The sequence below is a fragment of the Neopsephotus bourkii genome, unplaced genomic scaffold, assembly GCF_033783945.1.
Source record: "Neopsephotus bourkii isolate Nb327-2 ecotype Australia unplaced genomic scaffold, CSIRO-AGI_Nbou_v1 NB_1479, whole genome shotgun sequence".
NCBI lineage: Eukaryota > Metazoa > Chordata > Aves > Psittaciformes > Psittacidae > Neopsephotus > Neopsephotus bourkii.
In genome coordinates this window covers 121,272-145,986 of record NW_026901955.1, presented here as the reverse complement: position 1 = coordinate 145,986, position 24,715 = coordinate 121,272, and the positions used below count along the sequence as shown (strand labels likewise).

The window sequence follows — 24,715 nt, the reverse complement described above, 5'->3', positions numbered from 1 at the left end:
GCTGTGCCCAGGAGCAGGATGCAGCCATCTCGAGTCAGAGCAGCAACTCCAGTCCCTGGTCCCACAGAGCAGAGCGACCAGGCTAAAGATAGTCCCAGCCTGCAGTGCCATTGCAGGGGGTGGATTTCAGCGGCACGGAGCCGCTGGGATGAGACATTCCTCTCCCCAAGGAGCCAGAGAAGATGACTGTATAAGGGCAAGAATTCCCCTGCCATGGGCTTCTCCCGCTGTGGTAAACATGATCCTGTGGCAGCACAGCTGGGAGAGCTGCGTGTCCCACAGGACCATGGGATCTTCACTGTCAGGAGCCCACAATACAGCTTCATCCCAGAAGAGGGGCAGAGCAGGGCAGGAGGGCCACAGGCAGCTCCACAATGAAAACCTGTGCTTAAATTTAGCAGGTTTTAACCATAAAATAGATCTCGAGCCCCAGGCTCCTGGTGCTGCTTCACACCAGGGCTCTACAAGCACCTAAACCTGTGGCCAGCAAGGAGCAGAGCTGCCACTGCAGATCTGATGATCAAACCATCACACAGGGCCAGGGGCTGGGGAAGGGCAGAGCACAGGGACTGTCACAGCCTGGTCCTGTCCTGCCTCATGGCCAGGGTCCAGCAGGGTGGGCAATAGGGAACCATCCACCACTGCAGGGCTTGGAAACCGCTCACATCTCCTCCCTCAGACCTGCGCAGAGCTGCACCTCTGGGCTCAGGTTCTCACAGGGGTATGGGGAGCAGATGGTTTTCACTGGCTTGTGTAGGAACTGGAGCGGAGCAGTGCACTGGGGCACTGCCTGCAGCCAGGAGAGCGGATCATCCTCCTTTCCTAACCAGAGGTCTGACCAGCTGCGGGGCAGAATGACTTCACTCCCACGTTAAATGACAGACCGCATTCTTGGGACTATCCCATTTCCTTGCAGCCCACACCAAGCCTCAACCCTGCGACTGCCCTTGCACAAGTGAATCCCAGGGCTGGCACAGAACCCGCTCGAGCACAGGTCTGCTCGGTGGAACTCAGCCCCACTGCTCAAACAAAGCCTTTTGTAACGCTTTTCCCTCCTTTCTTTCTTCTCTCCCAGTTTTAAGGTCAGAACTAAACCCAGGCTGATGGGGGCTCTGCTCTGAGCCTCCTGCTGCTGTACCAGAACAACTCTCACAGTACAGGGACAGTGACAGATTGGCACATCATGGAGTAGGTGCTATAGGAACCACACAGTTCTTAGAAGCAAAAGAGTTCTTCTCCCTCCCGCCCCCCTCAAAAAATAACCCACTTAATTCACATATTTCTCTCTATACCATATATATATATATATCATATAGACACACTTTTCTGGTAAACGTTTACAAGATACTGTAAAGAACATTGAAAAGATAGATCTCCATTTGCATAACAAAGCACACCCACGTACTCCAGTGTACACGGACACACAGTAAAGTACAATCAAGGAATAAAGACTTCTTTTCCCCAGAAGTGACTCAAAAGACACTGCTATCGAGCGGCCCAGAGACACCCTCGGTCCACACAGAGCAAATATGGTGCAGAATTTCTTGGCTCTTTCTGTGTAAAAACCAAGGAATTAAAACAGAAGCTTGAAAGATCAAGTGTCAGTGATGCTGCCTGGTTAAGACTGTGTAAGCTCACCTGTTGGTTCTGGTCCCTCAGAGGGGAGGAGGGAGCATTTCCCTTCCCCTTTGGAGAAGGGGATGCCTGTGCTGGGAGGCAGAGCCTGCACTCTGCTTTGTGGAAAGATGGAAGATTCCCACCCCAAGTGCAGAGCTGAAGCTCAGGGGCCTCTGCTCCCTCTGCTGCTGCAGACCAAGCACTCTTGGGAGACTTGATGCAGACAACTGCTTCAAGACATCTAGATCGCTGGTACACATCTGCTTGTTGGGGTTATGGGGAAGGGAAGGCTCCCCATTGCTGCAGCCTCCAATGGGTTCAGTTTGTGCTGCTGGCCCCTGGATCTCCCAGCTGCAGGCTCCCTGTCCCAGCACTACAGAAGGAGCAGGTGGTTTGCTGGGGAGCTGCAAAGCACTTCAGCATGCTCCAGAGCTGCTCTGCAGCAGCAGCCTTCCCTCCTGCAGATTCACATCCCTCTTTACTCCTGCGAGCAACGGCTGACACACACCACGAGTAAATACAGAACACGGCACAGACAGATGCTCCAGAGAGGGAAGGGCCCCTTTCCCCTTTGGGTGAGCAGCACGCCAGCAGCAAGAGAAGAGCAGGGCACACACACACCACATGCACATCATCACACAGCAGACATCACACACATCACACACTGCATGGAGGGGAACATGGATTTTGCAGCAAAACTTGAGAGCAAGGACCCTACAACCCAGCCCCTTCCCCGCTGCTGCGAGCGTGGCTCCCTGCAGCCCTGCAGCCATCTCAAAGCCTCCCTGGCTGCACCAGAGCTACCAAGCACCCACCCCTCTCCTTTGCCTTTAGTGTTTGTACCTGAGTTGAAGAATGAATCCAAACCCTCCTTAGTGCAGCCCTAGCACGATGGGCACCCCTGCTCTCACACTGGCAGGGCTGGAGAGGCACCTCATGCAGGGGCCGCAGAAGGGCATCTTCCAACAGCAGAGCCCACTCAGGGACCTCAGGCTATCTTCCTCTTCACAGGCATTGAAAGAAGCCCACCAAGACCTCACTGGAGACTTACAGTGGATGTAAGGGGCTTTGAAGCCAACCCCAGAAGCACACAGAAAGCCCACAGGCACCAAGGGGATTGGCTGCACTGTCCTGCTTGGAGCAGCTGGTCCTTAAATGAGCAGAGGAGATAGGCACCTTCAGAGGGAAGGTGAGGACAGACCCCCCCAGGAGCTCTGACCTGCCCACCGAGGAGCTCTCCCCTAACAGAGGAACCAGCCCCTACCACGAGCAGCTTGAGTAAGGCAGGTGAGAAAACCTCGGGTCCAGAACTCCCAGAGGAGGTTGGGACCAGATCTTCCAGTGTTCAGAGAGCATCAGAGAGGCTGGGTTTGACAGAAAAGCCCAATGCTGAATTTGGAGCTCTTCTGAAAGCCCATCCGGAGCTGAAACTCCCATGATGCTGCAGTAACAAACAATGTCAAACCCCCAGGGGGAGATCAGAGCCCTAAAAATAACCCTATAGGGGATGCACTGAGGGACTAGATCAAAGGGGAACTTCTGTGATCCAAGTCCCTCTGTTACCTGCAGAACCTCGTGATGTTGGTCACAAACGGAGCACTGGCAGCACCGGGCTTGTGGGGCTGGTTCCTGGTGCCACGGGGCAGCGCCTGCCCAAGGAGCAGCTCCATCCCATTGCAGCAAAGGCTGCTGAGCCCAAGGCAGCCCCAGGGATGCTCTGCCTGGGTGCTGGGGCTGCCTCGGCAGTTTTTGTGTGCTCCCAAAGCAAGTCCTCAGCACTGAGATGCCGTTGCACAGCTCTTTGGTTAAGTCACTGAAGGCGGCTGCGAAGACGTGAGCCAGGACCACTGGACCTAACACTGAACACAGCACGTGGAGAGCTAAGGGTACTTGCAGCTTAGACAGCAGCATGTGTCCAACTACCTTGTATCCACAGGCATGGCACTTGGAGGAGGAGGAGAAGGGAAGGAAGCATTGGAGGGGCGTCCCGGCTCCTTGTCTGGATGTCTCGTCTTCCCCCTGTCCTTCACTTGTTCTCGATCAGAGTCTGGACTTTATAGACGAGGTCCCGAGCCAGCTTCAGGATCTGCTTGGTGTTGTGCCGCTCGGCCATCTCTGGAACACAGACAGGAGGAGGATAGACCCGAGCACCGTGTCCCGAGGACCCCCCAGCCCCGACCTGCAAGCAGGAGCTGAAGCCCCAGATCCCTGCCCAAGTTCCCAAGCACCATCCCTCACAGACACCCGAGGAGCCATCACTAACAACTCCTTTGGGGGTGATTGCAGCTCGCAGGAGGCACAGCCTGCACCATTAAGCACAGCAAGGTGGGCTCTGTTTTAACATCCACCAGTATGTCCCAGATGACTGTGTACAGTCGGACTCGTGCTGCCTACACCCGAGTGGCTGCCCGGGAGGACACGGCTGTACCATTGAAAAACTTGATGATGTCTGTAAAATCCATGTTGTTCTCCAGGATGATGTCCCGGTACATTTCCACCAACGCCAGGGCTATGAAGAGCACGTAGTGAGCAGAGGAGACGTGTGCAGCTGCCCAGATGGTCTCCCAGACGGCAAAGACATCATCATACACCAGCTCTGGAACACAGGAGAAAGCCCAGCAGTTACCGCACCAGCCTGGCTTTACAATGACCCTGACTCACAGCAGCCCTGGGAGCCTGTTCCTGGTGGAAGCCATAAGCAACCCATCCCAGGGACAGACCTCCCGGCTGCAGCAGGGGCACAGGCTCAGGACACAAACCCAGCCGCTCTGGAACAGCAGGCTCTGCATCCACACAGCAAAGCCCCAGATCTACCAGGTCAGAGCAAAGCAGGGGCTTGTGGTTGAGTTCAGAGAAGCGGAGCTGCAGAGGGCACACAGACCTTGCCTTCCCTTGCCCCTTGCTGCCTCAGCACACACCTCTCTTGAAGTCCAGGAGAAACCACCGGTAGCAGAAGTAGAAGTGAGTGTAGTCACCGTTCTGGTGCATCAGCTCAAAGAGCTCCGAGTCCAGGATCTGATGAGGAAAGCAAAAGGAAGCTCAATGAGGCACAATGGAGGCAGCAGCCATGCCCTTGCCTGCTCTCCTCTGGTCCCATTGCAGCTTCCACCCAGCTCCTCCCTCCTTCACAGTCCTGGCACTCGTTACTCTACAGCCTCCTGCTCCCCACCACTGCATGAGACCCCCATCTCAAGACCAGCCTTGGTTTGAGGCTGCATCCCTGTGCCAGGACCCTGTTACCTGGATCAGGGATCTCATGTTGGCAAAGTGGGTGTCCATGGCTCCTCCATGGGGGAAGTTCTGATTCATCCTCTTCATCAGCTCAGTGAAACAGCTGAAGGCCAGAGCCTCTGTGCAGGGAAGAGACAGTCACTGGGGCTGCAGGGTCGCTGCTGCACCCTCACCACCACAACCCACCCGTAGCAGGGACATCCCTCCTGCTCCACACAGAGCCCAGGGACCGGCCTTGGACAGACAGCTCAGGCTGCAACAGGCACACACTGCACCCAGGCTGGGCTCCTGGGAGTCACTCAGCACCAACACAAATGGAACCCTGCTGCTCCACACCTGAGCACGGGACAGCTCAAGGGGTCACCACCAGCCCAGCAGATCCTCCCTGTGCTTCCACAAAGGTCCAGGGAAAGCAGAGGCACCCACTCACCATCATCCAGGATGACCAGGAGAGGGGCCAGCAGGTCACACATCCCCTGCACGTAGCCAATCTCAATGTGCTGCCAGATGTAGCTGTGTGAGAGAGCAGGAAAGGTGGCCCATGAGCCCTCCCCATGGCACAGCCTGACACCTCGCTTCCCAACCTGCCTCTGTTCCCAGGGCACCAGCATTCCCTACATGCTGCCACCAGCACAAGGCTATGGCTGCCCCATCCCTAGCAGTGTTCAAGGCCAGGTTGGACACAGGGGCTTGGAGCCTAGTGGAAGGTGTCCCTGCCTGTGGCAGGGGTCGGAGCTGGATGGGTTTTAAGGTCCCTTCAACCCAAATCAACCTGGGATTCTGTGATAAAGCTCCCATGGTGACTTTAATAAGCCATGCCTGGCACAGCCCATGGCCACAGCATTGATCCAGGGCTGTGCCATGGCCACTGCATGGAAATCAGTGTGAGGAAGAGTGGAATCAAAGCACGGCAGGGTGGGGCTGTGGTCCAAAGCGCAGACAGACAGAGTGTGAATTCACCTCTCCTTCTCACTCTTCCCCCTCAACTCATCCCTCTGCCTCTGTCTTCACAGCGTTCCCGTTTCCCCTCCCTGGAGCCCATGTCCCAGGAAGCAACCAGCCTGTGGATATCTTCCCATATTTGGTAGCAAGTCAAAACGTGCTCCGAAAGGGCTCGCATCCACTGCTGGCACAAGGGAACGATCTTCCCCAGCCTGCCCACTCCAGCGTCTGCTGCACCATGGGCCTTATCCCAGCAGAGATCTCCAGCCTGGCTGTCAGACACAGCGACAGCTCTCATGAAACAGCAGCTTCTCCTCATGTTTGCAAGATGAGTAATGACAGTTCAGCTTTCGCTGCGCCAGCTGCTGAGCTGGGGCTGCTCGGAGCTGCTGAACGTCACACAGCAACCCCTCAGCCACAGGGACTGAGCAAGGAGCATCAGGTACCCTGGGATGGCTGGTCCTGGGTAGGCACTAGGCACTCAGTGGCTTCAGGCACACCCTTGTTAGCATCACAGCTCTGCAGCTCATCCTCATTATGTTTTCCAGACACATTCCAGGGAGCAGGCAGGCTGCACCGGGTCCAGAATGCCTGAGCATCCCCAGGGAGCCTCTGCTTAGGCCAAGACACAGCAGTGAGCAGGCAGAGCACAAAGAGCAGGATGCTGGGCTCCTCAGTGTGGCAACTGTGAGGTCCTGGGGCTGTGGCCCAGTTCTGGGATAGGGGGGCAATGATAAAAAGCTCCCCATGAGCCAGCAGTGTGCGCCTGAGCTCAGAGCCCCCCCGTGTGCTGGGCTGCACCCCCAGAGCGTGAGCAGCAGCTCAGGGAGGGGATTCTGCCCCAAAACCTGGAGGAGGGGGGGGGTTTGACAAGAGCCTGTGTGCCCCCCCCAGCCCGCAGCTCCCACCTGCACATGATGTTACGCAGCTTCTCCAGGTTGGCGGGGGTGAAGTACCAGTAGTTGCGGTCACAGCGCTGCACGTCCTTCTCGATGCGGTGCAGGTTCACCGTGTACATGTCCAGGAGCTCTGCCTGCCCCAAGCGAACACAAAGCTGGTTTGGTTTTACATGGAAACCAGGAAGAAAGCTGCAGGAGGGGCAGGGAGTAGAGAGCGAGGCAGGGCCCACGCAGTGAACAAGCCCGTGCTCACCGAGTAGGTGACACCCGTCGAGGAGACGGCAGCCGTTTCACTGCTGGCCAGATCAGCCACAGGCAGAGAGTCCAGCTGCGGGTACAGGCTCTCCATCTCCGGCTCCTCGGACAGGTTGTCCTCACTCTCCACCAAGCTCTGCTTCTCGGCTTCGCTGTCTGCCCAGCTCTCTACCACGGGCAGGGCCACGCGGTCTCCATCACGCAGGACCCCCGGGGAGCTCACTGGAACAAAGTCCACGCTTCCACCACTGGGAAACTCCCCTTCCAGGCTGTCCTGGCCCTGCCGGGCACCATCGGGGTCCTGCGGGGCTGGCGCATCCAAACCCCCCGCCTTTCCCTGAGAGCTGGCCGAGGACTTGGTGGTCTCCAGGGCACTGTCCTCGTTGCTGAAGCTGCGCTCGGAGAACCCCGATGCGATGGAGAAGTTCTGGGATGAGGGGTGGCCGGAGTCTGGGGAACAGGCACCGTTGGGCACCGTCCCATTGGGGATCTTGCTTGGTTTGCCATCTTCCAGCTGAGGGTCTGCTTCGGGCTGCTCCACCTCATCAACAGACTCAAACACCTGCAATGGTGCAGTCAGACAGCAGTGGGGAAGGAGGGAGATTTGCTCTGCATGCACAGGGCTCTACAAGCACCCAGGGCAAGAGAGTCCAGAGGACTTGAGGGCATTTTAATTCACCAACGCTGTGCCTGGCTGCGGCTCCACATCTTTGCCATAGTGAAAGACAAGTCCAGCTGAGCATCCAGCTCTGCCCCATTTAACCAGCCTTGGAGGATATGTGGGCACATCTCAGCCTTGAGGTCCCCCTGCCCGGATTGTGGCAGGTCAGTGCTTGATGCTTTACACAGCTCAGAGCCTACAGCCCCGGCTCCAAAGGACTCTGCTTTCCTCAGCACAACACAGCGAGCAGAGCATCATTCCCCCAGGCTGGTTAACCACACAGCCACCAACACAGGGAGCAGTTCAGGGCCCTCAGGTGTGAAGGCCATACGGGGCTGGTCCTGCAAGCCCAGGCTGGTGAACATCCCCCAGCACCGGCACCGCGTGGTTCCGAGCTGGGTGGCACCAGAGGGTGCTGGGAGGCACTCGTCCCCCACCCCAGAAACCACCGTGGGCATTGACCTGCCCCAGCTGGGGCCAGCGCCGCAGGCTGCTGGGTGGCCTCAAGGAGCAGAGGGGACACGGGGCTGCTGGTGCTCACCTGGGTGCTGGAGCTGGAGTCGCTCTGCAGCCGGGCGTGATTCTGTCGGCCGGAGCTGCAGCTCTGCGAGGACTGAAAGAGAGGGAAAAGGACACTGGAAAGGCAAAGAGCATGGGGAGAGGCCACGCTGGCAGAGACGGGCACATCTGCAGGCGCAGAGCAGGTGAAAATGCACCCCGTAAACTCTTGTATTTGACCCATGCGAGATGTTCACATCACACAGCTCTGCCCTGCACATCAGTCCCAAGCCCAGCCACTGAGAGCCTGCTGGAGATGACAAAAGCCAAGCCTCCAGCCAGCCCAGCACACATGTGGGTCTGAGGGAACCGCTTCCTTCTGGCCCCTGGAGAGCCGATTCCTACAAACCCCTGTCCTAATTTGGCAGCATCACAGCTCGCCCCATCCTAGTTCACATAAACCATGAAGTCACAGCCCATAAACCACCCTTCCGAGCACATTAATGGCTTTTTCCTTCTCTTAAAGGACAAATACTGATGTTTTAAGCCAGATTCAGTTGAGGCAGACCCTCTAAAAGCCAACTGCACCCTGTTCTGGCTTCCAGCTGAAGCGCAAAAGGAAGGGTTGGGCTTTGCTGTGACCAGCTGAGTGCTCTGCCCCATGGATTCCCTCTGGGCAACCAGCCCCCTTGTCATCCAAGCCATCCCAGTGCCAGGCTTATCCTGGCACAGGAGCCCATGGGGCTCGGGATGCAGGGACATGAGGCACAAGCAATAGGGCTCTCAGAGAGCAGAGCCCTGTGAGCTGGAGCTGTCCCAACCTCGTGCTGTGGGTGTTCACCGGGCAGGGCTCTGGTGCACAGAGGAAGGGCGACAGCTTTCCTCCATTGCCATGGGAGCTGTTGCTAACAGGAAATGTCAGGGTGAGGTGGGAAAAGGGAGAACCTCTGTGTGTGGGAACTCCGGCAGCTCCCTTCCCAGGCGTTCCCAGCACAGGCAGAGGTGGACACGAACCAACAGCAGCAGAGATGCCACGGGGGTCACAGGATCAGGGAATGGCTTGGGCTGAAGGGACCTTGAAGCTCATCCAGCTCCAACCACGGGCAGGGACCCCTTCCACTGGAGCAGCTTGCTCCAAGCCCCTGTGTCCAACCTGGCCTTGAGCACTGCCAGGGATGGGGCAGCCACAGCCTCAGCACCCTCACAGGGTGCAGCCCCCTCTGCCCATCCCCTGCAGAGCTGAGCCTCAGCTCTTCCCCACAGACCCTGGTTCAGATTTGCCTTCCTCCATCTCCCCCTGTGTAACCCACACTCGGGACTGAGCTCATCCCTTTTCCAAAGCATCCCCAAAGGAAACCAGAGGACTCCAGAGCTGCACCTACCGAGTCCCTTCCAGCCTGGCCCTGCTCCGGCAGCGCAAGGTCAATAACCCAGCACTGCTGAGCCGCGCTGCTCTGCTCCAAGGGCAAAGCCCACACGGAAACACTCCCTGGACTCTGTTCCCAGAGCAGCCTTTCCCCCCCACACCCCTCTGTGTGGGCTGTGATCTGGCTCCTCACTGCACTGCTGGAAGCCAGACCCATGGAGCTGGGTGCCGGCAGAAAAGGGAACATGGAGAAGGCAGTCAAGACCCCCCTGGGCTGCTTCACATCCCCTCAGTGCCACAGACATCATCTTCCTCCTTGTCTGAGCCCCTGCCCTCTCCTCCTTTCCACGCCTGCCTTCAGGGCCTCTGTGCCCAGCACGGATGCAGACCTGGTCAGTGCTGCTGCTAAGCACATTTGTTAGACCCCCAATACACCACTGAGACCAAAACCTCGTGGTCAGTGCAGCACTACACACTATGGAAACAGGGGTCATGCCATGGGAGATGCCTCCTCCCGCTTCTAAACACTGCAAGAGCACACGAAAGGTGGGTAAGAAAGCCCCAACTCTAACTTGTGTGGACTGCAGTGAGCAACGAGGTGCGGAGGCAGACACAGGGCAGGGAAGGAGGGCGAGCAAGGACCAGGTACCCCATAGCGGAGGCCAACACGAAGCTGCCCACACACTCACCTCGTTGCTGATGGTGGAGTCCCTGTGCATCATCCTCTGGAGGTGGGAATCCAAGCTGGCCCCCGAGGAGCACTTGGCCAGAGCAGCCGCGTGCGACTCCTTCTCCCGCTGGCGGACGATGGCCTCGCAGCCCAGCCACTGCGCCATGGTGTGCTCGTAGCACGTGCGCGTCTGCTCGTCTGCCTGCAGCGGGGGGGATCAGACACAGGAGCTGGGAATGATGTCCTGGAGGAGCCGGGAACCAGCCCCTCCTGCACCCCCCAGCAGCCCTGCACAGGGAGGGGCACGCTCCTATGAACCACGGCTAAATGCAGGTCACCCATCTCGGGCCCTGCTGTGCATAAAGGATGTGGACGGGATGGAGAGGGTCCAGATGATCCTTCCAGCCTGGGATTCTGAGATCCTGCAATCTGCACAGTGCCAGCCAGAGCCTGACCCACAAAACCTTGCAAAATAGGGATGGAAAAATGACCTCCCCTCTCCTCCCTGCCTGGTTATGTCGGAACACAACCAACCAGCAGCTGCACAGGGAGCCCGAGCTTGATCCTATCAATTCCTGCTTCCCCAAGTCCTTCTCCCACCTCCCACCACCGCAGTACAAAGGGGACACAACACCCAGTGAGTTCACAGGGTGAGCTCTGCCATACTCTTCAAGCTGTGAAGTGCCCAGAGCACACCAATGCAAAGCACAAGGCTGCTGAGCATCTCCATCCCATCCTGTACCCACACCGACCTCCTTCCTTTCTGCCTCCGTCATCCCGAACTGGTAATGGCCCAGCAGGAAGGGCCAGACAGCCTTCCTGATCTCGTGCTGGATCCCACCATAGTAGATCAGCCGCAGCAGCTCCTGGTCCTCATAACTCTGGGGGAAGAGCTCCGAGTCAGTGCACACGCAGCCAGGAGCACAGCCCACCCGCTAACACACACAGGGACAAGCACAGCCTGGCCGTGCTGCCTTCCAGCACCCCAAGCACTGCGCAGACACCGACCTCCACAGAATCACTGCCTGTTCACTGCAGATGATCCCTCAGATCTCTGCTTGGGCTTAAGTAGAGCCCTGTGGGTGCACATTCTGGGAAAGGGTGGCCAGGAAGCGGCCACCAAACCCACTCAAGTAACGATGCTACAACCGCTGAAGTGATGCTGCCCAGTACCCAGTACCTCCCAAGCCCCCCGCAGCAGGTATAGCCCAGGAGCGTTGGCCCTACCGTGCTGTCCTGCAGGTATCTCTGCCAGATGTCCACGGTCAGCCCCGAGCTGGCACTGCAGGGCACATCAGGGGACACGATGTTGTGGTTCACCAGCGCCGAGAGGTGGGTGCGCACCGTGGAGAGGTGCCTGCAATAGGCCAGCCCTGCACCGGGCCGAAGCAAACATTCAGCCACAGAACCCGAGGAGCCGTGAGGATGCAGAGCAGGAGAAAGCTCTCATTGAGGGTCCCTGAAAGAGACCTTCAGCACCGCTCCTAGCCCAGAGCCCAGGACCTCGTGCTGTGCCCGCCATGCATCTCAAGGCATCACGGATGTGACAAGTACTCACAGCCGTAGAAGGCCCGGGAGAGGATCTGGTACTTCATGTTGTCACACAGGAGCTTCAGCGGAGCTCTGCCAATACAAACACATCGGATGGGGGGAGAGGAAATGCTCCGTGTGTTCCCTCAGCCCCTGCTTTGATGTGACTGCTCCAGCTTTGCCTTCAGAGGTGCCCACCAGCCCTCTGCTCCGTCTGAGAGCAGCAATTCCTGCTGCCAGGACACGGCCACAGAGCAGCTGAGATGTCCCAGATGATGGGATGAGACCCACTTCAGCCTGGACACATCCCACTGGCCCCTGCACAACCAAGCCAAGCCTGAGGCTGGAGGCACCACTTGCCCTGTGCCAGTTCCAGCCTGGCCAGCAGCGGAGCTGTCTCCTGTTCCCCTGCCCTGCGTTACCCGCGGCTCCCGAAGCAAGCAGGGGAGCTGCTGTACCTTTCGTGGCTGCAGCCGTTGGCTGGTCCCCCATCGGAGGAGCCGCTCTGCGAGCAGGAGGAGCAGGAGGACTTGCGGGTGCTGGGCTGCCACATGGGAGGCAGAGCAGAGCCTGGAGCATCCATCAGGTCCTGGGGCACTGCGAGGGCAGAGAGAGGAGCATCGGCTGCTGCTGCGCTGCCCCCAGGCGAGGCACAGGAGGCCCGAGAGGAGAGCTCTGAGCAGCAACGGCAGCATCCCATCCATGCAAGGAGGCTCCAGGCACCAGGTAGGACCCAGAGCAGGTAATGACAGCACCAGCACTGGTGAGCTCCGGAGACAGGGAAGGAAACAAAGAGGATTGGTTAAAGAGAGCAAGAGAGAATCATCTGCTAATAAATACAGTGCCTTCAGCAAGCTCATCTTGAGCTGCTGTGCACTGACCAAGGCGGAGAACACACACCCAACCCACGGAGACTGAGGAGAAGGGGCTGCAATAGATGTCACACAGATGAGGAGAAACAGGAGTGAAATCAACCGCTGTCCCAGGAAGAGAAGGGAAAAGCTCCCATCTCTCAAGCATTCAGATCCCATCCAAGACGCAGGGAAAGAAGGGAACATCCGAATCACACAAGAGAGAAAGATGTGATGACAAGGCTGAGCGGGACAGCAGGAGCAAGGAGCTCTTCCTGTTGTCACTTGCTAAATCCCTGCTGAAACTCAGAAGTGCTATTTCAGTGGCCTTGGACACAGCTCAGGCACTGCCTCAGGCTGGTCATGCTGAGCAGCTTGGCTGCTGTCCTGCCTGGAATAGCTCCTGCCCTTCAGACTTGGGCCTCCCTAGGAGAAGGTGAACTGTGGGATGGAGGAAGAACAATGAAGAATAATCCAATTTACACCTCCTTGGAAATGAAATCATGGCAGAAATTCCATCTTCCAGACGGGAGAAGGTTCCTCCCTCACCAACTCCCTCTTTGTGATGCTGAATAACTGATCCTGGCAAGAAAGATGTTGAAATATCCCTGTGAAAGCCTCTTCCCTTCCCCTCTAAGCTGGTGCTGAGGGGTTGGTGACAGTCAGGACACCTCTGCAGGCACTGTCAAGTGACAACACAGGTGAGCAGCAGCACTGGACACCAACAACAGCTGCATTACACTGATGCCGAGTGGTCCCCAGAGGGGCAAAGTGAGGTTGGGACGTGATGGGGAGCCTCAGAAACCACTTAGGGGTCACCACTATCCTGCTCGCAGCTGCAGTCCTTGTGCTCCTCCCTCTCATTGCACTGATGGAGATCACAGAGGCGAGGAATGGCTGAAAATGGCCATTAATGGGAACTAGAGACACAGAGAGAGGACAAAGGCACAAATCAAAGGGGATAAAGGCAGAATCCATCGGGAAGAGAGAACTGAAGCAGTTCCACCCCCCTCTGGGAAGGTCCACAGGAACCTCGCAGACCTGGATGATGCCAGCTGAGGAGATGGCAGCAATTCATTTGACTGAAGCCTTGGCCCCCAGCATGGAATTAAGGGGTAGATCAAAAGGAAGCTGCAGAAAGGAGCATCTCCATCTGGTGTTTTAGCCTCAATCAGATCTTGATCTGACTCACTGAGTCGTGTTAGTCAGCTAAAGGCAGGGAGAACTAAGTATAATCTTAACTGACGTTATGGAGGAGTCACAGGAGATGCGACTGCTCCCTTCCAGCCTCAAAATTACAGGAACAAGTTTCTGATCCAATTTTGTAGCTTTTAAAAACCCCTCCACAAGCTCTATCACACTCTTGGTTTCCCCCTTATAAAGTCACCCACGATGCTCCCAGAAGTCAGAAACTGGCATCCCACAGAAGAGTGAGGACAAATGCATGGTCATTTCAGCGAGCACGTTGCTCACATCACTCCCAACCAGGCATTTGGTTTGGGGAATCCAGCAGCATCCTCTCCTTTGCCCTGTGAGCCAGGGAGTGAAGAGACACGGCTCAAGCCTGGCAGCACCCAGAGAAGGTGCTGTCGTCTCTCCTTTGCACTGCAGAAGGAACATAGACGGATGTAACGCAGCACTTGCTGACCTGGCCTGGGGATAGCAAGAGAAGAATCAGCCCTGGAGGCTTGTGATGGTGAACAGTGACCCCCAAGGAACGTGACCAGAGTGCCCTTTACTACTGAAATGATGTGCAAGGATTTCCTTCTTGTGGCCTCTTGTGCAGCTGCAGTGATGGACTCCCCAGCACGTGAAAGGTTGAAGCAAATAAACCCCAGCCCATACATGATTAAAGGCAGCACCGCTACAAGCAAAGCCCATTGCCCTGGAGCCACCTCCTGACATGATGCACCATGCGCTTGTCAGTGCTGCACCCCTGCCTGCTCATGCACCCCATGATAACCCACCCAGAACACTGCCCTGCACTCACCGAATTCAGCCTGTGTCCCTGGGTAGATGATCCTGAAAACATAATCCGTGGCTTCGTCATCTTCCTTGTCGGAGGCAGACTCAGAGGAGCCCTGTGGGCTTCGCTTCCTCAGCTTGGGAAACACCTTTCCCTAGGGGAACAAAACCTGCTCTTCACAAGCCACCCCATGGCTCAGCATGGTCAGTGCCTCGCTTGCCAAACTCCTATCCTGGATGATGTCTGCACCTTCCCCGTGCTGAAGCAGCCTCTGGATTGGGCACACAGTATGAACAACCATGCAGCACGGCCAGCTCCATCAGAACCAAAGCTATGCTGCCTCATGGCCAGCATCTCCTCCCTCCTGATTTGCCCTGGAGGGTCTGGCAAGGCCACGAGCTAAACCGAGCTGACACATTCCAAGCCCATCTTCCGTAGCTTTGGGAGGGTTGTTCCAAACCAGAAGCCACTGATGTTGGGCTGAGGGTCCTCCCCATTGTCTCTGCTCCCAGACACTCCACAAGGGAACACCAGCAGGAGCCCGCAGTGCCCTGGCCTCAGAACAAGCCTGGTTTCGGGTGCCTACCTTTCCCCGCTGTGACCAGAGGGGTGGATCCAGCTGCCCATGGGGCAGGAGCCCGTTCTCCAGGCAGGACAGGAACTGCAGCAAGTGCCCTCCTCTGGGAAAGCGCAGCGGAGGCCTCTGAATCCCATCCTGGCTCACCAAGACAACCGTCCCACCGCTGTCTACTATTAACAGTGACAGCAGAGAGAAGAGAGGCATGAATGAGGGACACATCACCAGCCAAACATGCAGGGGCAGGCAAGCAAGCTGAGGGAGTTGTCATTCTGGTACGGAGAAGGAAGACTCTTCCTTGTCTGGATTCATCTCTGTTATAAGCCTAAGTCTGGAGGGCTGGAGAAGGCTTGCCTGGATCCCACCCTTGAAAACCATGGGGCATTGCTCTGCATGGAGCACCTCCAGGCTAAGGAGCTGGTTTAAAGGTTCTCCTAGAACACCTACATAGTGGTGACCACCCAGACCTCCGGACACCTGCCCTGGACCTCAGCTGAAGCATCCCCATACACGCACTCCCCAGAGGTAACAAAGCGAGTGCCAGGGTGCCAGCACCCTCCAGCACCCTGGCTCCAGCCTTACCTTGCTGGTGACAGTGCAAGTACACGATCTCCTCCAGGCGAATAGTCATGGCATAGTCCCAGTACACACTGGAACAGAGAGAGAGGAAGTTGTGAGGAGCTTCAGGGACGCAAGAGGCTCTGCTCTGTTCACGTCAGCTCCAGATCCTGCCTCCAGCTACCCTGGGGAAGCCACAGAAAGGATGAGGTCCCAGCAGCAGAGCAGCTGCCACGAAACCAACCTGAGTGACAACGTCCCTCCAGAGCACTAGCACAGCATCTCACACCCCCTCCTGCAGCTCACCTCTCCCACCTCAGGCCTCCTTCCCCATCCCTTCCCCTGTTACAGACTCCAGGGTGATTGTTCTGCTCTGCAGTCATGGGGAACACTCAGTGAACCTGGGATCATTTCCCTCTCCTCTGCCCCATGCACTGGGAACCAGTCACCTCTTCTCGTAGTCCAGATCCCCCACGGAGCCATTCATCAGCTGGTTGGGAGTCCACTTCAGTGCCATGATGTCTGCAGTCTGGTGAAGGGACAGGTACCCCGGTATGGCCTCCATGTCATCTCGCTTGAGGAGCACAGGGAGAGAAGGAGCTGGTGAGAGCGGGATGGAAGATGCCAGGAGCACGAAGCATCGACCAGCTCAGGGTACCAGAGCCTGGGCCTCTGAGCTCTTCAGGTTTCCAAGTAAGAAACCCAGCGTGGCCCTGCAGAGCCTCCAGGACACCTCGGGAGAAGGCTGGAGAGGAGCCCGAGGCACAGCAGCTCCACATAAGCCATTTGCACCTCACTTGACTGCAGTAAGAAGGCAGGGACAGGAGGAGGCATTTTGTGGCCTCTGGTTATGAGTGGGCAGGAGAGGAGCCTGTTTGCACTCAGAAGCAGAGCTCTGCTGTTCCACTTGGGAGGAGCCCAACAAACCCAGTCCAGCCACTGCTTTCCCAGGTCAAACATGAGCCTGTGCTTTCCTCCATCAAATCTCCTTGGGACAGGCGGGAAGCAGAGCGTTTTCAAGGGCAGATGCCCCAGCAGGTACTCACTGGCTGCACCAGGACGTTGTTCTTGCCATAGAGGAGGGTGGCTCGGGAATTCTGGTGCAGCGACTCCACATAGTCCCTGGCAGACAGTGAGGGCCGATCATCCATGCTGCCGCTCGAGTGCCTCTTCTGGATCTGGAAAGAGATGCACCCACAAACATGAGCTGAGCTCAGACACCTCTTCCTTTCACAAAGCTCTCTTGAAGCTCATTCCCTCCTCGCTTATAAAGTCACTGCTAGAAATCACAGGATTATAGAGCTGGAAAACACCTTAAAGTCCAACTTTCACCCTTTACTTTTCCCTTGTGTCCTCTAAAAGGTTTCCTGGCTCTGGCCAAGCTCAGTTCTGTACTTAGAGAAACCCCAGGAGTGGGGTTTGTTTGCAATAAACAGAGCAGACTTCAGCTGCCTTTGCTCTTTGCTCCCACACGATGCTCCCAAAGGGCAGAGCCCCCCCCGATGCAGCGCCGCGTTGATCCCACCACAGTCCCCACAGCCCCTGCTCCCAGCACTCCGGGCTGGAATACCCACGGAGCTGCCCTGGCACACTCACACAGAGCGCCGGGCGCTTGGTGGGCGAGTCCTGGCGGCAGTGGGAGCTGTGGATGCGGTGCCTCTGCACCAGCTCATCCGCAGAGGGGTCTGTCCAGAAGTGGTCGGCGGTCTTCATCTTGGTGTACTCCAGCGCGCAGGGCCCCACTGCGCAGAGAAATCACCAACAAGGAGCCGTCAGGGCTGTCCCCATGCCCGGGGTCACCACAGAGCCCTGAGCAGATGACCCCCAGCCCCAGGGATGCGTGCACTGCAGCACCGCACTGCTCCTCAGCCCCCAGCCTCGGCCCTGCTTCGTGCCCATCAGTACCACTGAAGGCTCAGCCTTGCCACTCTCCATCTCTGTGCATGGCTCAGCGGCAGCGCACCAGGACTGGGAACATGGGTTTGGAAAGCAAGCTGCCAAAGTAGGGTAAAGAGGAAAGTGTTACCCAGTAAAGATGCAAGAATTGGCCCATCCACAGGATCCATCAGGAGAGCTTCTTTCTCATAGTACTTACTAGAAGAAATAAAAGCAGGATCTGTAGCATTTCAACCCCCTGGGACTACAGAATGGTTTTAAATCATGGTCATGCCCTTCTCTTTCTGTATCGTTCCTCGATGGCGAGAGGGCAAGAAGCCCTTAAGGGGCTGTTTCTGCTGGCTGTGAAACTCCTGGTGAACAGCAGCACGCTGCAAGCACCACCATCTCCTAAGGGAACACCCCTAGCATTGGAGATGACAGCTCCCCAGCACAGGACACCCCAGCATGCAGCTTCCAGAAGACAAGGACATCACAGTCCCTGACAACCCAGGCCTGTCTTTAACTGAGGGAGCATATGGTGGCCACCAGCAGCAGGAATCAGAGTCCCTGTGGTGGGCACAGAGCAACAACCGGTCTGTCCCATTCTCTGGCCCACTGGGGCACAGCTCAGCAGCAGCCCCTCGAGCACCCTCAGAGGGGCAGATGCTGGTAGTGAGTCTGGATGAGCCATTGGCGGTCCCGTGCCAGCCCTCACCTGCTGTTTTCTACCAAGTAATGGACGATTTTATCCAGGACCTTTTCAAAGAGGGCCGTGCGGATCCAGAGGTGCTTGATGGCTTGAGGAGACAGGTTGGGCAGCTTCGGCATCTTGCGCACATTCTCCGGGATGCCCTGGACCTGATTTCGTCTTTAGGGGTACAAGGGGAAAGGCAACAACATCACTGAGCACTGCACGAGCCCAGGGCACCCCTGGCATCCTGAGGGACAGGAAGCCAGGGTTTCAGTGGTGACTGCAGTGCTCAGGGAGCAGAGCACTGAACTGGACACCATTCCCTTCATCTGTTCCACCCCCTGCTCCCAAAGACCCACATCTGAACCCTGACTTCACTGAATCAGTTTCCCACTGTGCAGGCACCTTCAAACAAGCCTCTGCCTCAGCAGAGTCCTCCAAGCCCACACTCCTTTCCCACTGGTGCCTGAGGACAGCAGTTTACAAACGTAAAGATTCCTGCCCCCCCGGTAGCTGCTCCATCCATCTCCCTGGTTCCTGTCCAAGGATGAGTAAGCAAGTCCCAAACAGAAGCTGAGTTACTGCAGGTTCAAGCCCTGCACACTGAGGCAGACCAAATTGGGTTCCAGCTGGCTTAGTGCTCTGGTCCATCAGCTGTGACAGCTCAGGAGCAAACAGGATGAGCTGTCCCTGAGCACGAGGAAGGAAGAACTTGTCCATCCCAGCTTAAACTACAACTGCAGCTCACAGCGTCCTAAAAGACCAAGCAGTTCAGTCAAGGTATCAAAGTCCCAGGTCAGGACCCTGCTCCACTGAAGGAGCAGTTCCTCCTGCAGGGGCTCAAGCTGGACACTGCCACCCACAGCAGCACCCAAACCACAGCGACCTGAGGGGTAACGTCAGTGCCGGTGCCTTACACGTTCTCGATGAGCTGCTCCAGGTCCTGCACCTTCCTGCAGAGCTCCTCTGCCAGGGGAAAGCTCTTTCCCACCTTCATGAAGAGAGCTGCTATCTTGTTGCTGCGCAGGAACCCTGCTGCCCGTCGCTTCAAGCCGAACAAGACACAAGCCTCCACCGCCGCTGCAACAGAGCAAGGACGTTACCGCGGGCGCAGGAGGAGCTGGAGCTCCCATCACGAGCACTGGGCCCCTGCTGCGGCCATGCCCTTGCTCCGCAGCAGAAACGCTTCCCAAGAGAACACCGGTGCCGTGTTCCACTCCTGCCCGAGCAGATGAGGGAACCCAGATGCCTTCCGACGCAAGCAGCAGGCAGCAGCACGGCTTTTCTGCCTGCAAGGGCATCGGTTCTGCTGAACGGAGGGAGGCACCGCTTTAGGGGTGCAAAACAGAAGAAAAACAGAGGTTGGTGAAGCCTGTTGGAAGTTTGCCCAATCTGAACAAGTAGCTTAATGGAGGTACACGTGAACTGTGGAGCTGTGGATGTGCCAAGATGGAAGCATTGCAAAGGAGAGCTCACTTGTGCCTGCTAAAGTAGATCCAGGGTCTCCATGAAACCACCGGAGGGACCAGTCGGTAGGGCTGACTGGGCTCGTTCTCGCTTACCTGACCAACCAACGTATCATCCCCTTACAGGGCTGGTGCTGACACAGGAGGGTGCAGCTTTCAGCCCGCAGAGGTGGTACTTCCATGCCACCACCAGCAGTGAGCAGGCTCAGGGCTTCCCAGAGCACTTTGCTCATTCATAAAAGCAGAGCAGAGGAGGGACTCGCAGCGCTGTGCTCCCAGCCTTTGGTCCCAAACACCAGGATTGGCTCTGCTACACAACACCCTCACTGCAAACAGATGGATGCGAATGCTGGAGAGCCTGCCAGCTCTGTGCCAGAACCATCGCTGTGGTGGTCCCGGCACAGCAGCGTGGCTGGAGCCGCTTTCACAGGGTCACCATGACCGGCACCAGACTGGAGGCTCCCTCTGCTCACTCATCACACGCATCCCTCTCTCTGCTGTGCTCATCACAGCCACCATCACTAAGGCAAAGCCTTGCAGAGGGTCTGTGGTTTGGTGAGCGCAGCAGGCACAAACCACAGCCAGTGCTCAGCTCCCTGCCCGGCTCCACAGCGAGCAGGAGCCCGGGATCTGGCTCTGCCGGTGATGGGTGATGGCGATGACTCCACAGAAAGACGCACACACGTCCAGGCTCCACCACAATCTGTTTGCTGGAGCCCCCTGGGATGCTCAGGATGGATGCCTGGTGTCAAACACTGACTTAGCAAACAGGCTGCTCAGAGCCCTGGACAACCACACAGACCCACAGCTCTGCAGGGTGTTGATCTGGGTCTGACACGCTCTCTGCTGCACCAGCACCCTCCTTCCTCAGGACCAAAGCCAGCCGCGCTAAACCCCCCCTGCAGATGCTGATCCACCCCTCGCCTGGAAAGGCTTTTTCCCTGCAGCTGAGCAGCTCTATGGAGACATTAAAAAGAACCATTTCATGCAGACCCATCAACATCAGCTCCCAGGGCCATGAGATGCTCTCATTATCTCTGCCATGCCTTGAGTTCACCGCGGAGCAGACAGCATCTGAGGTGCTGTGAGACACATCCTGACAGCCAAAAGGCCTCCCAGCTCGCTCCAGCAAGACACAGCAGCCATCAGCACCTCTGCTCAACCCATGGCCTGAACCTCTCCCAGACTCCATCCCTGCTGGCAAACAACATGCAAACGTGCGGTGTCCTTAGGAAACACTCTCCCTGTGCTTTCCCAAGGGATCAGAGGCTTCAGCACCCAAACTCCTGGCAAAAGACTAAAGATATTTCTGCACGCTCCCTGGCCTGGCACGATTCAAACCACTCAGACTGGGCAATGAGGCAGGCCCAGCACTGATATGGACAACAGAGCCCCCGGCTCACAGAGGCCCCCAGCCCTGCCGCCGGCTCCTCATCAGCATCCCAGGGCAGCCTGAACGTGACAGATGCCAACTCGTGTTTGTCTGTTCAAACCCTCCCAGTGAGGCAGAGCAGGGCTGCTGGGGGCACCTGCCCTTTCCTGCCACACCACTGGTCCCATCGAAGGGCTTTGCAGCTCACTGGCTGCACAGAGGAGGAGGAGGAGGGCTCTGCGAGGAAGGCAGCTCTCCCCAGGTTCACAACACGCTCTGCTTGGCAAGGAGGGAGGTTCCTGATGTCATGGAGAGCTGCAGTATGAAGAATGTGCGCAGACCACTCACACGAGAGAGCAACAGCGCAAGGTGCAGGCAGCAGAAGCCACTGACAGCACAGCAGCATCATGAAGAAGCCAGAAGGAGCCACGGAGCCCCTCGTGCCTGGATGCCTTCAGCCCCGTGCTGCAGGAGCCTATAAATAACTGCGAAGCCTGGTGCTGCACAGCAAAGCAGAAAGTGAGTCACACCTTGGTGCCTGCTCTGCTCTTTTGATGCCATTCTGCACACAGAGGCACACGGGCCTCAAACAAGCATCCGCATGTCATCTGTGTGAGGAGAGAAGGATGGTGGCAGCATCTCTGCTCTCCAACGCAGGGAAGGAGACCTCACAGCTCCCTTCTCTTCCTGTTCTGTGCCTGTGTCTGTGGGTGCTGCAGCCTTCCTCGGTGGTGACAGTGCTGCACGAGCCTTCCCAGAGCAACGGCTCCAAACGGCAGTCACCACTCCTATCATTCACTTCCCAGCCTCCACATTAGGAGCTGCCCCTCAGCTCTCTGTGCATTGCGGAGCTCTGGTTCCCCTGCACACACTGCCCACCAGCAGCCCCACGGCCCCGGGCTGGCTGTGCTGATGTGCAGCTGCCTGTACCAGCCCTGCTGAGAGCCATGGGCACAGCAGGAGCACCAGGCTGCGGAGGGGCACACACTGCATCCCCTCACCTGCAATCCGGGGCTCCCGGTGCTGGAGCAGAGGCTCCCCAGCAGCTTCAGCCTCAGGACAAGAGGGGAGTTTCTTGCTTTGCCCTTTAAAGAAACTTGCTCAACCCAGAGTGGTCCCTTGCGGGTCTGCAGGGACAGCAGCATCCATCCCTCCTTAACACTGCTTCCTTTGGAAAGCAGGGAGGGTTTCCCAGCAGCTCTGTGCCCTGCAGGAAGGAAGTGCCTGGAACCTGTCCCAGGGATTCCCTACAGACCCGCAGGACCAGGATGAGCAGGAAGGCCGTGGCTGGTCAGAAGGCTGAGGCCAAGGGAGGACACACCATCACCAGCACTGCTGCCTGCATGCTCAGCCATTGCCCTGTGTTGCCATAGACAGTACCAGGAGCAGGGAGCGCTGGCACCAGGTGGATAACATGGAGCCACAGCTGGAAAACTGGGGAGTGGAAAGAGGGAGCACAGCTTCCTCCAGCAGAGCTGCAGGGCCTCTAACTGCTCCCATCATCAGTCCCTTATAGGATTTTGCCTTGCAAGATTCAAGAAGCATCCCAAAGAGGGCAATTCCTATTGGAATTGGATGGCTCTTGACCTCACACATGCAAGAAGGGAAGCACAAGTGGGTAAAACACTTGGCCCTTCAGCAAACTGCCTCCAGCATCTGCCCAGTGCTGTCAGTGAGCAGCAGCAACAGCTCCCACAGGCACAGCATCCCAGAGCAGCGCCTGCAGGACAGACACTGTGTCTGGCAGGGCAGGGCATTGAAAAGAAGGGCTACAAACAGGTCCTAAACCAAAGGCACTATTGAGTGAGGCTATGTCCGAGCCAGAGGACAGCAAGGGACCTGCTCTTCTTCCATCCTGGTCATTGGTCTCCCAAAACCAGCATCCACCTCTCAGACAGCCGCTAAGGGGCACAAAGAGCCTGTCCCATGGCCAGGGCCACAACCTTGTCACTCACCCAAGGAGCAGCAGGGTAAGCACTTCAGGCATCAGACCCACTGGCTTCTGCCTAGGTTTAACATCATCACCCCCCAGCCGGACCCAGCAGACGGGGTGGCTGAAGCTGCTCGAGGAGCCTCTTTACCTGGGCATTCACTGTGAGCAGTGAGCACAGCGCACACCAGACACGTACCACAGGCAGCAGCTCCTCGGGATGCTTCTAGGAAACCCTTTGCCAAGGTTTTGATGGATCCATCCTCAAACACTTCCACACTCACAAAGCTGTCACCCCCGTGGAAGCAACAGAGATGAGGAGAGCAGGTGGAGTGTGAAGCACAGCTGCCGGGGAGCAAGCCTGACAGCAGAGCACATCTCCACCAGCTCCACTTGAAGCTCCTCCAGCCTCCCTGCTCCTGCACGGGGCAGACCGGAGGCTCCTTCCCACAAACTCCTCTTCTGTCACAGCAAGGAAATATTTAGACTTTCTCTTGAATTGGTTCTCAAGGGACTTATTATCACCAGGGAACATTATCCCTGGTGTTCCTTCAGCGCTGCCTGCATCCCGCCTCCCCTGACACAGCCCGGGGCATTTTAAGCACCAAGGAAAGGCCTCAGCGCCTCAGACCACTGCCACAACAACGCATCCCCCTCCAGCACCAACCACCCCCCCCAGCACTGCACCGTGTCCCCAGGACTCACACGCACCACAGCCCTGGATCCCAGTGTGGAGAGGATGCTCCAGCCCCAGCCCGTGCCAACAGGCCCCCACCATTACTCACCGCAGAAGGAGATGATGTGGCTGCTGTCCTCATGCACAAACTTCCTCGTCACTGCCTCCTCCATGATCTGTTTCACCTGTTGAACAGAGGCCCCGTTAGAGAAAACACTGAATTACAGCCACAGACCAGAGCGAGGAGGCCTGTGCTGGAGATGCTCCACTTGCTCCGTGTCTGAAGGAAGCCTCCTCTGCTCCCTGCCTTTCCTAACAGCCTCTAACAGCACGTGTGGTCTCATGGAGAACCAAAGCATCTTTGCTTGTGGCTGTTTCCAAAAGTCAGGTATAACAAAAAAGGGTTGGTTTGGTTTTGAGGAGCTTCCAAGTAAGAAAACGATGAGCAGAGAACTAAGTGTGGGAATCCAGCATCACTTAGGTAAGAGATCTCTTACCAAAAGTAACCAAATCTCCACGCTTTCACAGCATGGTTATAGTCCTTCATTTTACATGGATCTGACAAATGCCACATGCCAGCTGTCCTGAATGACTGCAACCACCCATCAGTGCCAAACCCAGTGACCTCCTGGCACCCAACGTGAGCAGGAAAGCTGCGAGCACAGCAGTGCCATCGGTGCTGCCCCCCGACCGAGCCTCCACTGCTCACACCATGTTACAGGCACCCAGTTCAGTGCAATGAGTGAAAGGGAAGCTGCCACAGCAGGGGCACGATCAGGGGAAGAACATAAATAGGAACCCACATAAACTGGGACAAGATGGGAGCTGGGAGCAGCTGCAGAGCTGATGGCCTCCGGGGATGCTCTCAGCACTGCCCAGCTGCTGCACAGAGGAGCCTGAGGAGCCCAGGACCAGTGCTCCCAACACAGATGGCTTCTCCCAGTGCTCACAGGGTAGAGGAATTCTGCTCAGGGTGCTCAGGCTCTCAGGATGGGATTCCACATTGAACACCCTTAATGGATGATGGGGGGAACTCTGGTCCTGTGATGAGGGCAGCCCAGCTCCAAGAGGTTGTCCCCAT

General features: G+C 57.1%; 1 protein-coding gene across 3 annotated transcripts in view; it reads right to left on the bottom strand.

Annotated features, from left to right (window-relative positions):
- Nucleotides 1-2,415: 2,415 nt before the first annotated feature.
- Nucleotides 2,416-24,715, bottom strand: part of SGSM1 (small G protein signaling modulator 1) — a 30,975-nt gene continuing 8,675 nt past the window's right edge. Inside the window, exons 3-26 of one of the 3 annotated variants that reach the window (XM_061369207.1) lie at nt 23,744-23,819; nt 19,108-19,270; nt 18,215-18,367; nt 17,648-17,715; nt 17,218-17,363; nt 16,668-16,799; nt 16,071-16,195; nt 15,646-15,713; nt 15,073-15,236; nt 14,511-14,640; nt 13,261-13,440; nt 12,128-12,266; nt 11,698-11,762; nt 11,367-11,512; nt 10,892-11,020; nt 10,159-10,341; nt 8,147-8,218; nt 6,943-7,506; nt 6,699-6,823; nt 5,279-5,361; nt 4,858-4,967; nt 4,536-4,632; nt 4,046-4,213; nt 2,416-3,732 (exon numbers count right to left, since the gene is read on the bottom strand). In XM_061369207.1, the coding sequence (XP_061225191.1) occupies nt 3,644-3,732; nt 4,046-4,213; nt 4,536-4,632; nt 4,858-4,967; nt 5,279-5,361; nt 6,699-6,823; nt 6,943-7,506; nt 8,147-8,218; nt 10,159-10,341; nt 10,892-11,020; nt 11,367-11,512; nt 11,698-11,762; nt 12,128-12,266; nt 13,261-13,440; nt 14,511-14,640; nt 15,073-15,236; nt 15,646-15,713; nt 16,071-16,195; nt 16,668-16,799; nt 17,218-17,363; nt 17,648-17,715; nt 18,215-18,367; nt 19,108-19,270; nt 23,744-23,819 (3,375 nt within the window). In that variant the 3' untranslated portion in view covers nt 2,416-3,643. The remainder of the gene's footprint in view (nt 3,733-4,045; nt 4,214-4,535; nt 4,633-4,857; nt 4,968-5,278; nt 5,362-6,698; nt 6,824-6,942; nt 7,507-8,146; nt 8,219-10,158; nt 10,342-10,891; nt 11,021-11,366; nt 11,513-11,697; nt 11,763-12,127; nt 12,267-13,260; nt 13,441-14,510; nt 14,641-15,072; nt 15,237-15,645; nt 15,714-16,070; nt 16,196-16,667; nt 16,800-17,217; nt 17,364-17,647; nt 17,716-18,214; nt 18,368-19,107; nt 19,271-23,743; nt 23,820-24,715) is intronic. The other 2 variants (XM_061369205.1, XM_061369206.1) reach the window with 2 other exon arrangements.